The following is a 14,417-nucleotide window of genomic DNA, read 5'->3' as shown; positions in this document are numbered from 1 at the left end:
CAAGACAGTGACCCGAGGTCAGAATTGAATCCGGGTCCCTGGAGCTGTGAGGCAGCAGTGCTAACCACTGCGCCATCATGCCGCCCCTTGTCATGCACCTTCTCATAGAATCATAGAAACCCAACAGTGCAGAAGGAGGCCTTTCGGCTCATTGAGTTTGCACCGACAGACCATTCTACATGGGTCCTATCCCGTAACCCCATGTTTTCCTCACTGATGCCTCTAACCTATACACCTTGGGACACTAAGGGGCAATTTAGCATGGCCAATCCACGTAACCTGCACATTCTTCGGGAACCAAATGCTCTGCATGGCACTGACCATGCCAACGATGAACCGCTTCCTATCTGCCTAATAAAGACCTGTCTTCTTCCACTGATAATGCATGTGCTCCAATCCATTATCATGCTCACCCGCACCTCGAGGACATTGCCACTGAATTATTTTCTTTTAACATCCTCATGGCCAGGCGCAGTCTTCAACCGATCCATATTTCACAGCTGGGGTACTGAGGTTTTTGACACTTATTGTGGTTAGGTGCCTCATTAGCTGCTTGAGGAGTACTAAAGGATCATTATAGCAGATGTGCCTGATCCATTGCTGCTCCTGAAATCCCATCCTCATCTTTACAAGTCGCTCCGTCCTGTGATTCCCTTACCGTTTCACCACTCCCTGGGATAAACATATCTTTCCCTGGCTTGTAATGAAATGAAAACCTTTATGATTTTTTTGTGGGGGGGTGCAGGGTGGTGCAAAAAGGGGCAAGTAAAATAGGAAGAAAAATAACAAAGTTGAAACAATAACAAATAGAGAACGATTGGGGGAAATGAAAATAGGAAGCGATAAGGATATGCCTCATTTATAAAAATCAACTTTTATTGAAATTAGAGTCATAGGGCCCGATTTTACCATCAAGTTGCTCCCGTTTTCCGGCACGAAAACTTTGTAAGGTCAGGCATGAGGCGAGTAGCGCGATCCGCGACCGCCTCCGTGCCCGTTCCCCCTTCACCAAGCGCCTAAAATGGCCGCAATTGGGACCGCATCCGAAACAGGCATGATGGCAATTTAAATGCATTTGCATGTATTTAAATTGACTTAATGGGCTGGACGCCCAAACTTACTGGCATTTCCCCCTTCACCACTGCGTTCGCCCATCTAGATTCAGTGCGAAACAGACATGGTCCGCAAAGGTCCGATTCAGGCACTCCAGCTTTTGAGGAGGTAAGTTCAGAGGTTCCAGCGACTCTCTGACTCAGATCGGTGGTGGCAGGGGAGGGGGAGGGGGGGGTCGGCAGATCAGATGGCTCTCTGGGTGGGGGGGAGGGAGGCGGGTAACATCACTCTCTGGTGGGGGGGCAGGGGGTCCACTGCCATTCTGCGATCAGTGGGGGTGTCCGCTGCCACTCTGGGTGCGATCAGTTGGGGGGGGGGGGGTGGGGTGGGAGGGGGGTCTGCTGCCACTCTGCGTGCGATCAGTGGTGGGGAAGGGGGCCGCGATCGGTCTGGGTAGCTGGGGCGTGGGGAGATAAGGGGGACAGTTATGTTGTGAGAGTGGGGCAATGTCTGTGGGGGTCAGGGGGAGGCATTATCGGGCCTGGGAGCGATGTGGCAGGGGAGCGTTTATCTATTTTGTTTGCTGTGCATGTGCAGTTGGAGGCGCTGATCGGAGCTGTAGGGTTTCGGACATGTTAAGCCCCACCCACAGGTTTCTGCAGCGCGATTCAGAATCACTGCTTCTTTTTCAGGCAGAGTGCATATGGGGGTGCCGGAGAACGGGTCTAAAAGTCAGATCTGAAACACTCCCAGTTTCAGCACTTAGAATCAAAATGATAAGATCAGGCCCATAGAGTCATAGAGGTTTACAGCATAGAAACAGACCCTTCAGCCCAACGTGTCCATGCCACCCCTTCTTTTTAAACAATTAAACTAGTTCCAATTGCCCGCATTTGGCCCATATCCCTCTCTACCCATCCTACCCATGTAACTGCCTAAATGCTTTTTAAAAGACAAAATTGTACCCGCCTCTACTACTACCTCTGGCAGCTTGTTCCAGACACTCACCACCCTCTGTGTGAAAAAATTGCCCCTCTGGACCCTTTTGTATCTCTCCCCTCTCACTTTAAATTGTTCTCAGCATTTATTTTTATAGTTTAGGGCTCAGGTTACTGTAAGAGATCTACCCCAGCATTTGAACCCCTTTCTTACTAATATTAACATTAGCCTAATAATGTGCAAACGAATAGCTTAAAAAAAAATGTTTGACCCAATAAACAGGCCCTTCCTTTGAACCTGCAGTCTATGGGTTAAAACTATAACAAGCAAAGCAAGCAGCTGATTATAACATTCTGATTTGAATAGTGCCTTGCAGCTAATTACTATGTAAAATAGTGGTTCTGTTTAAACTTGGATCAAATCCTTTGAGGAGCAGTAATAAAGAGGAATAAACTGCTTCTGAAGGGGAAATAAATAGTTGACAGATCTGTAAAATATTCAAATTGATTTTGTCAGTTTGACATCCAGCTGTGTTTTCCTTGTTCGATTGTGATTTTATCTTCTCCTTTTGAGAGTTGGCAGAGGATTCTCCACACAAATATCAGGCTGGGGTGTTTGCCTCAAGAAGAATTTAATTACACAAACTCGTTCTTCCCCAGGACTGCCAATCTGTAAATGTCTGTCTCCACCGAGTCATCAATACCTCTATCAGTTTACACGCTTTGGAGCACTGGCGGGCAACCTGTGACCCGGGGGCCACGTGCGATCCATCTGAGCTCTGGGTGCGGCCCACAAGACATTTTGTGGACCGTTGCCCAGGTGCAGGGTTACCACATTCCTCTGACTTCCATCCGTGTAGTTTTATTTTCCTTCCGGTATGACTGAAGTGATATGCATCTAACGCAAGGGAAGAGAGGTGGGTTGCGTGCTGATTGCACGCATCATTGACTATGAGAGCCATACGCTCCCTCTGCATTCGAAGTGTAAATATTTCTTTTATTTTTACCATTTCTAGTTGATAGTTCTATTAATATATAAATGATTAAGCATGTTCATAGAATCTGACAAGGCAGAAAGAGGCCATTCGGCCCATCAAGTCTGCACCGACCACAATCCCACCAAGGTACTATCCCCATAACCCCAAGCATTTACCCAAGCTAATCCCCCTGATCCTAAGGGGCAGTTTAGCATGGCCAATCCATCTAACCCGCACATTTTTGTACTGTGGGAGGAAACCGGAGCACCCGGATGAAACCCCATGCAGACACGGGGGGAATGTGCAAACTCCGCACAGAGAGTGACCCAAGCCGGTAATCTAACCCAGGTCCCTGACACTGTGGGGCAGCAGTGCTAATCACTGTGCCACCGTGCCGCCCCTGTTTTGTAAGAAATATTGGCTGTATATTCATAGAATCATAGAATCCCTACAGTACAGAAGGAGGCCATACAGCCCATCAAGCTGGACCAATGACAAACCCACTGAGGCCTATCTCCGTAACTCCACGTATTTACCATGCTAATCCCCCTGACACTAGGGGCCAATTTAGCATGGCCAATCAACCTAACCCACAAATCTTTGGATTAAGTGCGTTTAATCTGATTTATGGGGTCATGGTTAGCGAACAAGCCTGATTTCAATCTTGCGGCCCACTAAGATGAAGGAGGGCCTCTCATGTGAACCAGTGGGTTACCCACCACTGCTTTAAAGCCTAGCATCACCATTTGGTGATTCTCCTGGTCTTACAATACAAGAGTATTTATTAACAAGGAAAAACTGTACGGAGGCCGACAGCCTCCGACTGACTTGGAGTAGCCCACCGGCTGCCCCAGTCCCTACATGTCTTCTAGATGTCTTCTGCCTAAGAGAGGACTCCACCCTGTGCTGTGATTACCCACTTTCAGTCTCAACTGTACCCCCCCCAAGCCAGGTGACCCTCTTCTGCTGTGTTGCCCTTAAAGGGACAATCACCAGACGCACATTGTTGATTGGCTGCATTTATCTAATTAAGGAACTTGTTAAGTGCTCGCCTTTACATATCAGGAAGTTTTGATGGGGGCCAGCAGCTTTGGGGGCTCTGTAAATTGTGCAGACTACCACAGGGCTGGCAGCAACAAAAACGTTTCAGGTGACTTTGTACAAAAGTGGCAAAAATCAACTGTGCAGCAATTAAATTTGAATAACACCAATATCCCCTATCCTGGGTTCTCGCTCTCCAATCGATGGCAGCAGAAACAGTGAATGCTAAGTTGGGTCAGAGTGTGGCCCACCACCCTGGTATTCTAACTCGATTTCTCATACTCCCTCCCTCACCTCGATGACCGACAGGACCACCCCTTCACCAATCATCCCTTGGAAGAAGGGGAAGCCCAGCTTGTTCGCAGACAAAGGGCCTGGAAATCATAGAAACCATAGAAACCCTACAGTGCAGAAGGAAGCCATTCGGCCCATCGAGTCTGCACCATCAACAATTCCACCCAGGCCTGTAACCCCACATATTTACCCACTAATCCTCTAACCCAGGACATTAGGGGGCAATTTAGCATGGGCAATGCACCTAACCTACACAGCTTTGGACTGTGGGAGGAAACCCACGCAGACATGGGGAGGATGTGCAAACTCCACACAGACAGTGACCCAAGCTGGGAATCGAGCCCGGGTCTCTGGCGCTGTGAGGCAGCAATGCTAACCACTGTGGCACCATACCACCCCTGGCTGGAAAGGATGGATAAGCCTAATGAGCTGGAAATAAAGAGGTGTGCCTTCAAACCATCATAGAATAGAGCATGGAATTCATATAGTCTGGAAGGAGGACATTCGACCCATCGAATCTGCACTGACCACAATCCCACCCAAGCCATATCCCAATAACCCCATGCATTTACCCGAGCTAGTCCTCCTGCTACTAAAGGGCAATTTAGCATAGCCAATCCAGCTAACCCACACATCATTGGCCTGTGGGAGGAAACCGGAGCACCTGAAGGAAACCCATGCAGACATGGGGAGAATGTGCACAAGTCAGTGACCCAAGCCAGGAATTGAACCCAGGTCCCTGGCACTGTGAGGCAGCAAGTGCTAATCACTGTGCCAGTGTGCCACCCATCAGATCTAAATCATTCTGCTAATATTACCCACAAGTGTATTTCTAATCCCCCATATGGATTTATTCCTGGGTTAAGTTCGCAGACAAAAGACATCCATTGTCGCGTTTGTTACTAATTTTCTTCAATGCAATTTTAACCCAATGTCTTGGCTTCAACCATAAGAGAGATTTACTTCTCCCTCAAGGTTGCCAAAAGCACTGCTCACGCATGACTGTTATTTTTTTTTTTAAAATAAAATCTTTTCCAGGGTGGAAAAATCCCCATCCGATGGACGGCGCCAGAAGCCATCGCATACCGCAAGTTCACCTCAGCGAGTGACGTGTGGAGTTACGGGATTGTTCTATGGGAGGTGATGTCGTACGGAGAGAGGCCTTACTGGGAAATGTCCAATCAGGATGTGAGTATCTTCTGCGAATCGTTCTGTTGGAGATGACTCATGCTGGGTGAGGTAGTCAAGCATGGGAATGCCAGGTGGTCGTGCATTTCTGAGTCATTAAAAGAAACAGAGAAGGCATGCAAAAAAAAACCTGCAGCAGCGAGGAGTAGTTTAAACAATTTATTCGCGTGGACACTTTGGATAAAAGAAAAAACTGTAAATTGGGACAACGGTAGGCCACAGCAGCGAAAAAAGCCAAGGAAAAATGATCACAAATGCAAAAATAAAAATCAGGGAATTATACACGCTTGTAACGTTTGAGGAAGTAAATAATGTGCTCACAGTTAATCCTTAAAAGCAGTTAGCACTAGCCTGAACATTAGTTAACAGTGAACAATGTACCCTGCAGGGAAGACCGTATGCAGAATTCATGTCCATTAATATAACACACCATAAGTTTATGTCTATAATTCTGCATTGCTAGTCTCAAGTTGTTGGGAAAAATCTGCAGAGTGGGATAGACTTCAGTGTCAAAGTTGCGTTTAAGTATTTTCCTGGATTGCATGTAATTTTTTTCAAGTTCATGTTTTTGACAGGGGTGAAAAGGCCTCTGTCTTTGCGCTGACCCAGGTAGACCATTCCCTCTTGGGTATCTCAGTAGAATTCCAATATGGAATAACATGGAAGTTAATATTCAGCAGCTTTAACTGTTGTACTGTGCCATTAAATAAATACGAGATGTGTTTTACTGCCTGAGGAAAGGATTCAGTACAAATGCATTGTGTAGTGGTCAAGGGTTTGAAAATATGCCCCCATCTGTCAATACATCACGGCGCTGTGGTACAGCAAAGCAGAATTGTAACGTCATAAATTCTTTACATGAATCTAATGTCTGCATCGTACTGGATTCACTGAGGTGCATGTATATATAATCATAGACTCCCTACAGTGCAGAAGGAGGCTATTTGGCCCATCGAGTCTGCACTGACCTCAATCCCACCTAGCCCCTGTCCCCATAACTCCACGTATTGACCCTGCTAGTCCCCTGACACTAAGTGACAATTTAACATGGCCAATCAACTGAATCTGCACATCTTTGGACTGTGGGAGGAAACCGGAGCACCTGGAGGAAACCCACGCAGACACGGGGAGAATGTGCAAACTCCCCACAGACAGTGACCCGAGCTGGGAATTGAACCCGGGCCCCTGGCGCTGTGAGGCAGCAGTGCTAGCCACTGTGCCCCTGTGCCTCCGTGCCACCCCTATATGTTATTATAATGGACACAAAAGCAAACACATTAGTTATGCAGGGAAACAGAACTAGGAGTTCATTACAATTCAAACCATAATCTTGGGAACCTGGGATCTATCTCAGCTCACATATTCTTTGTTAGCAGAAGAGAAATGTTTGATAGCAGATTAAACCAAATCTTGATATGTTTAACCTTTTCAATTGCAAGAATCAGGGGGGTGATTCTCCCAAAAAAATTCTAAGTGCTGAATTGGCGGGAGAAATGGTGTAATTCACTATTGTTTCTTCAGTGGGAGTTCAGACCCAAATCTCCCACATTCTGTGCAATGCAGAGGTCACAATCGGGAATATCATTAAAAGCTCAGGGGCGTGGGACCTATTCGCACCAGAGTCCGACAGTTCCGGAACTCTGCGCATGCGCTGTGGCCCCGAACTGTCAGGCTGCACTCTGCTGGCCAGTCCTGGCCTGCCCCTCCACCCTCCCTCCCCTCCTCCCCCACGACCATTCCCAGACCAGCCCCGACAACCCCCCTGCCCTGAATCGCCCTGACCTCCAGCACCGCCCCCCCCCACCCAACAGTAATGATCCCCAACCCCTCCCCCACCCCCCCCAGCAGGCACCCCCACCCCGCAGATCCGCCCCGCCACAGGAGGCAGGCCCCCCCCCCCCCCCGGCAGACCACACCCCCCCTCTAGCCTGCCCCAATCCCTGGCCTCTCTCCAGCCCTGACTGATCCCCAAGCAGCGTGGCAGCAGGACCCTCCACCCCCATGGATCACCCCTAAGCCACAATAGGCCACGCCCCTTGGCACTGCCCGTTGCCCCCCAGGTCTTCAAATTATCATTGTTAACTTTTTTTCTCAACTTGGTCTTCTCATTTTCCATTCCTATCATGACTGTCTTGTCTCATTGTCTTCCAACTCAACTCCCTTCGCGTTTCCTTTTCCTTTTGCCCTGTCGGATGGCTCTACTTAATCTCTCTTTCTCTCTCTCATTGCGACTCTGCCTCAAGTCTTTTTTACCATTCCCTACAATGAACTTGTCTTCTAATCTCACTCTTACTCTCATGGTAACACTCTCTGGCCTCCTCTTTATTTCCTCCCCTAAGAAACCTGCCTGGTTTCCTCTTGCTCCTGACACTTTGGGGGAAATTTAATGCCCATGGTGATGAGGGGTATTTACATAGAAACATAGAAAATAGGAGCAGGAGGAGGCCATTCGGCCCTTTGAGCCTGCTCCGCCATTCCTGATGATCATGGCTGATCATCCAACTCAATCGCCTGATCACCTCTAATCGGGATGGGAGGATGTCAGGTGGAGACCCCACTGTCTTCTTGCCTCCATCCCTATTAATTTAATGATGAGAAAGCATTAGAACCGCCTTCTATCTACCACCAACTAAGGCCCTCAAATAGGTAATTAATGCTCACTTTAGTGCCTTATCTTCCTGCTACTGGTATTCACCCAGCAGCGGGCAGGGGACTTACCAAGTGGAGAGCCCAGCATGAGCTCATTCAAAGACATTCAGTGCTTGATCGAGGAACCTAGCATCAGGTGTGAGGGGTGCCTGCTTAAAGACACCCCTCCCTGCCAACTCCCCTCCTCTCTGACCCCTTCCATCCTGTGTTAATCCTCCTGCCATCATTCATCTGTGATCTGGTATGCGGTGATGATTCTGGGTCTAGGTTGGGTGTTATACTGGCAGCAGCCACCCCTCCCTGGGACCACTGCTGTTCAAGGAAAAGCACAGTAAGAAGTTTAACAACAACAGGTTAAAGTCCAACAGGTGAAACCTGTTATAATGTTACTATGATTATTAACAGGTGAAACCTGTCGGACTTTAACCTGGTGTTGTTAAACTTCTTACTGTGTTTACCCCAGTCCAACACCGGCATCTCCACATCAAGGAAAAGCAGCCAGCCTTGATCCCAGAGAAGGCCCCCTGCTGCCCATTTACAAGCCAGAGTGGCACAGAATGCAGTGGGTCCCTTCACCAAAGGAGGCAATGCAAAGGAGGGATTCTCTGTGGCATGTTAGGAAATCATAATATGCCATCCACTTATGAGACTTATCTCCACCTCATCTTTACTTGTCTGACCAATTTGCAAAGCTCCTTGAAAATGTCCCAAAGCTCCCCACTGCATTGTTCCTTTAATCAAGCTATGCGGCTGAATATAGCACTTGGGGCAAATGGGATCAAAGATAATAAGGACAAAGCAGGATTAGGCTATTGAGTTGGATGATCAGCCATGACCATAATGAATGGCGGAGCAGGCTCGAAGGGCCAAATGGCCTCCTCCTGCTCCTATCTTCTATGTAACAGCGACCAACACTACCTTTAACGTAATAGTTATCTCAAAGGCTCCATACACCCCCTCTGCGAACACAAACATATATGTGTGCATGCACACACACACATGCAAAACATTCATCAAGATGGCCTGAGCTGAATCGGATGTATGTGTTTACGCTGAGGGCTGGCCAGCTTCAGTGTACGCACCAACCGTATTAAATTACCCCTCCTCAGCACCGGCTGCATTTCATTTTCCACAGAAAACAGTAGGAGATTCACATCAGGCATTCACATCAGCCCAGTGCCACTCCCCTCCTTCACTGCTGACAGCAGCTGTGAGCTCCGCAGATAGATAGAGATGGGCTCCAACGTCTCCTCTGGACTAAACCTGGCTTAGCTTAAATTCTTCTGTACGGTGTCCAAGTGCAATCAGCTCGGAAATATCCAGACTCTGAATCATGTGGATTGAAAAAAATCCGACTTGGAACTGAATCTAAAACTTCAGGTGCAGCCCCTTGGGGCTACATCCAAATTCTATTTTTTTCCTCTCTCCGAATCTAAATTAAGCACAAATGTTCCTTCCTGTAGGCTTTATTTTAAATGATGATCAGAGCGATTGGCAATCATCTTGACGTTGTTCAATGATGTGAGATGGGCAACAGTGAGCAAGGCAGTCAGTTTTGTATCTCTCCTGACTTTGATTTCTATTTGGATTGAATCAGGAAAGGTGGAAACATTTGGCCATTCGCTGTCACCCAATTTACATCCGATAAAGCCTGATTTACTCCTATTGGTTCGGCACCAGGTAGTTCTATTTAGTTTCAGATTTGTGGCACCTATACAACATAGAATCATAGAATTCCTACAGTGTAGAAGAAGGCCATTCGGCCCATCGAGTCTGCACTGACCCACAATCCCACTCAGGCCCTATCCCCATAACCCCACATATTTACCCTGCTAATCCCCCCGACACAAGGGTCAATTTAGTCATGGCCAATCAACCTAACCCTTTGGATTGTGAGAGGAAACCGGAGCACCCGGAGGAAACCCACACAGACACGGGCAGAATGTGCAACCTCCACACAGACAGTAACCCGAGGCCGGCATTGAACCCAGGTCCCTGGCACTGTGAGGCAGCAGTGTTAACCGCGCCATCACGAGTGTATTAAAACGTTCATTGATCTGGGTTTAACAGACCAGCCCTTGTTTTCAGCATTGCCTTGCTTCATGCCAAAGGCATCGCTATCATGTTAACATTGATGATAAACTTCCCCTTTCATTCTGGCTGAATCTGACTACATTTCTGAGAGTGGTAATGTTCTATTTCGATACAGCGATTCACGCTCCTCTATTGATTCCTCACTCAGGTAATTAAAGCGGTTGATGAAGGGTATCGGCTGCCGCCCCCCATGGACTGCCCAGCTGCCCTGTATCAGCTGATGCTGGACTGTTGGCAGAAGGACAGGAACGACAGGCCTAAGTTTGAACAGATTGTCAGCATCCTGGACAAGTTGATTCGGAACCCCAGCAGCCTGAAGATCATCGCTAATACTGCAGCAAGGTGACACAAAGGATTGCTTCTTTTATTTTAGAAAATGAGACATGTATGAACTCAGTTTTAAAAGAAAAAAAATGCATTGTGTTGTGGACTTCTCAAGGGTGAATGGTGCTGGCCATTAAATGGATGACGTTTAAATAGCACCCAGACTGACGTCCACTTGATTTACCCAGTTAGAATCTGAATGCAGTGGCAACTTGTGCCCCTTATGCTTTCGCCATTTTAATCCATTCTGAAAAAAGAAAGAGGTACAACTGTGTGGAGGACAAGGGCTTAGGGGTGGGTGGCTATGAGAGAAATCATGTCCATCGTAAAACACATTCAACTTTTTAGCTAGATCCTCTGTCCTTCCCTGAATTCCACAATTGTCTTCCTGCCACCAGTTAATACAGGATATATTCATTTTAGCTACAAAACACCAGAGTGGTCTTCAATGAATTTAATAAATATTTGGATGTGCGCTTGTAATGTCGGAACCTATGGAATGAGAGCTGGGAAGTAGGATTAGGCTCCACAGACCTACATCAGCATGCAGAGACATGATGAACCGAATGGCCTCCTCCTATGCCATTTTATTGCATTTCTCTGTTCCTGTTCAAACAATATTAATATATTATTTAAAAAATTGTGTCTCAAATGCCAAATTGCTTTCTGGACTCCGATATTACTTATGCTGTAATTTGAATAAAATGATTTAAGGATTATAGCATATACATAAATGAAGCTAGTTTTAAGTGGGCTCCCTTGGGTGTATAAGCAGTCTGCTGGTGTAGTAATACATCAGTTTATGAAGCATGATGCGATGTGATTTAGTGCCAGAGGCCCAGCCTTGACCAAACATGATAATTCATTCGAATGTGATGCATTTTGTAAAATAAACCCACAAACAATAGGCTCTTGCTTCCCAGTCTGCTTGTGTGGCATTTTAAAAGGGGTTGAAATTAGTGGCACCTGATTCGCAAGGAGTTACGGTTTTTTTGTTTATGCTAAATTATTTAGGGGAACTGTATGTCAATTAGGGATGAATAGCCCTCGATGCGAGTTATGAATTATAATATCGTGACTTCCCCCTTCTGGTCTTGAATTGGGTGGGTATTCCAATCTCCTCCATGAACATGGCAGACAGATCTCACCAACTAACCAGCTTTCACTGGAAAGACGGAGGCTGGGGGCGATTTGATAGAAGTCTACAAAATTATGACGGGTATAGACAGGGTGGATAGTCAGAGGCTTTTCCCCAGGGTGGAAGTGTCAATTACAAGGGAGCACAGGTTTAAGGTGCGAGGTGATAAATTTAGGGGGAACTTGTGGGGAAAGCTTTTCACACAGAGGGAGGTGGGTGCCTGGAACGCGCTGCCAGTGGAGGTGGTGGAAGCAGGCACGTTGGCAACCTTCAAGGTGTATCTTGATAGACACATGAAGGGAGGCGAGCTTGGTGAGCAGAAGGCTTGTTACTGTGCTGTATTGTTCTTTGTTCTTTGCTCTCTTTGTTCTAACCCTCAACTGGAACATCCGAATGAACAAAAGAACATAAGAACTAGGAGCAGGAATAGGCCATCTGGCCCTTCAAGCCTGCTCCACCATTCAATAAAATCATGGCTGATTTTTTCATGGACTCAGCTCCACTTACCCGCCCACTCACCATAACCCATAATTCCTTTACTGTTCAAAAATGTATCTATCCTTGCCTTAAAAACATTCAATGAGGTAGCCTCGACAGCTTCACTGGGCAGGGAATTCCACAGATCCACAACCCTTTGGGTGAAGAAGTTCAAGTTCGAGTGATGCACTTTACTAATCAGAAACAAAACTTAAAAGGCTGAGCTTCTTTCAAACCCACAAAGTAATTAGGAGGATGTTAGGTAAATAGCAAACTACAATCACAAACCTTTACTCAAGCCTTGTGGCATAGTGAATAGTGTTCCGGCCTCTCGGTGAGAAACTCGGGGTTCGAGTTCCATCCCAGAACTTGATGGCCAAGGAAGTTCGCAACACAACCAACAAGTTGAGTACCAATCTACAAAAAAGACTACTGGTCAGTCATGCTTGATGCGGAGTGACACCCCTCAAGCTATAAGCCTCTGGTGACGGGCTAGAGACCAGTTCGAGGACAAGCCTCACTATGGGAACAGATTAAACTTGTGCACCACTAGGTGTGGGAAGACAAACAGCAAGGTAATAATAACATTAAACTTCTGCTCTTTAAATCTGACTTCCGCTGACAAGAATTTTAAGTATATTATCCAAATAAACGACATGTGCATCCCTACCTTTTATTTACATTTTTCTGTCAAACCCTGCTATTTTCTTCACTTCTCTACTCCAAAAGTCTCCACTTGCACTCTAGAGGTATGGATGAGAGTTTCAGCAGCAGTTAAGCTGAGGCAGGTATGAAATCGAGCGTGGTTTGAGAGGTGGCACAAAGGAAAGGTTGGAAATTCATCTCAGGATCAAAGCAGAGAGCAAGGGTTGTGAGTGGTCTAAGTTAGGCGGCACGGTAGCACAGTGGTTAGCACTGCTGCCTCACAGTGCCAGGGACCTGGGTTCAATTCCCAGCTTGGGCACTGTCAGTGCGGAGTCTACATGTTCTCCCCATGCCTGCGTGGGCTTCCTCCAGGTGCTACGATTTCCTCCCACAGTCCGAAAGACTTGTTGGTTAGGTGCATTGGCCATGCTAAATTCTCACTTAGTGTACTTGAACAGGCGCTGGAGTGCGGCGACTAGGGGATTTTCACAGTAACTTCATTGCAGTGTTACTATAAGCCGACTTGTGATACTAATAAGTAAATTTTAAATTTAAAACTTTAATGTAGGCTATTGCCAGAATGATGGAGTTAGTGGTTGGGGAACAAAGTTTGGAGTGGGGATCAAAGCAATCACTTCAATCTTACCAATATTTAATTCGAGGAAATTTCTGCTTATCCAGTACTGGATGTCCGATATTTAGTCTGATGAGACTTGACTATCCCAATTCAGTCAAGACTGCATTCTATTCTCCAAAAACTTGAGGTTATCCAACGCTGCCCATTTTGCAGCAAGTTCTGTTTTCCCCATTACCCTCATGCGCGCTGACCTGCATTGGCTCCTGTTCAACAGCGTCGCGATTTTAGAATCCTTGTTTTCAAATTCCTGGATGGCCTCATCTGTAATCTGCTCCAACCCCACAAACCTCTGAGATATCTGAGTTCCTCTGGTCTCTTGTGAATTCTCTATTATATTAGGAGCTTGTCATATGAGGAACGGCTGAGGACTCTGGGTCTGTACTCGTTGGAGTTTAGAAGGATGAGGGGGAATCTTATGGAAACTTACAGGATACTGTGAGGCCTGGATAGAATGGACATGGAGGGGATGTTTCCACTAGCAGGAAAAACTAGAACCAGAGAGCATAACCTAAGGATAAAGAGACGATTCTTTAAAACAGAGATGAAGAGGAATTTCTTCATCCAGAGAATCTGTGGAACTCTTTTCCGCAGAAGGCTGTGGAGGCCAGGTCATTGAGCATCTTTATGACAGAGATAGTAAGGTCTTGATTAATAAGAGGATCAGGGGTTATGGGGAAAAGGCAGGAGAATGGGGATGAGAAAAATATCAGCCGTGATTGAATGACAGAGCAGATTCGATGGGCCGAGTGGCCTAATTCTGCTCCTATGTCTTATGGTCTTAATGTCACTGCTGGTGGCCAAGCCTTCAAATTATAGGCCTAAATTCTTTGGCATTTCCTCTCTATACCTCTCCACTTTTCTACCTCACTTTTCTTATTTATGACTCTTAAAACATACCTCCTTGACAAGCTTTTGGTCATCTGATTTAATACCTCCTTTGTAGCTCATACTTTGTTTCATAA

The 14,417-nt window shown here is 46.5% G+C and overlaps 1 protein-coding gene across 1 annotated transcript in view; it reads left to right on the top strand.

Annotated features, from left to right (window-relative positions):
• The window catches only part of epha3 (eph receptor A3), a 327,186-nt gene that overhangs the window by 274,326 nt on the left and 38,443 nt on the right, over window positions 1-14,417 (top strand). The window contains exons 14-15 of the mRNA XM_078232846.1: window positions 5,342-5,491; window positions 10,383-10,576. Coding sequence (XP_078088972.1) covers window positions 5,342-5,491; window positions 10,383-10,576 — 344 coding nt within the window. The remainder of the gene's footprint in view (window positions 1-5,341; window positions 5,492-10,382; window positions 10,577-14,417) is intronic.

The sequence above is a fragment of the Mustelus asterias genome, chromosome 17, assembly GCF_964213995.1.
Source record: "Mustelus asterias chromosome 17, sMusAst1.hap1.1, whole genome shotgun sequence".
Classification (NCBI taxonomy): domain Eukaryota; kingdom Metazoa; phylum Chordata; class Chondrichthyes; order Carcharhiniformes; family Triakidae; genus Mustelus; species Mustelus asterias.
The sequence above is the reverse complement of the archived record's forward strand: the minus strand, read 5'-3'. Positions and strand labels throughout refer to the sequence as shown.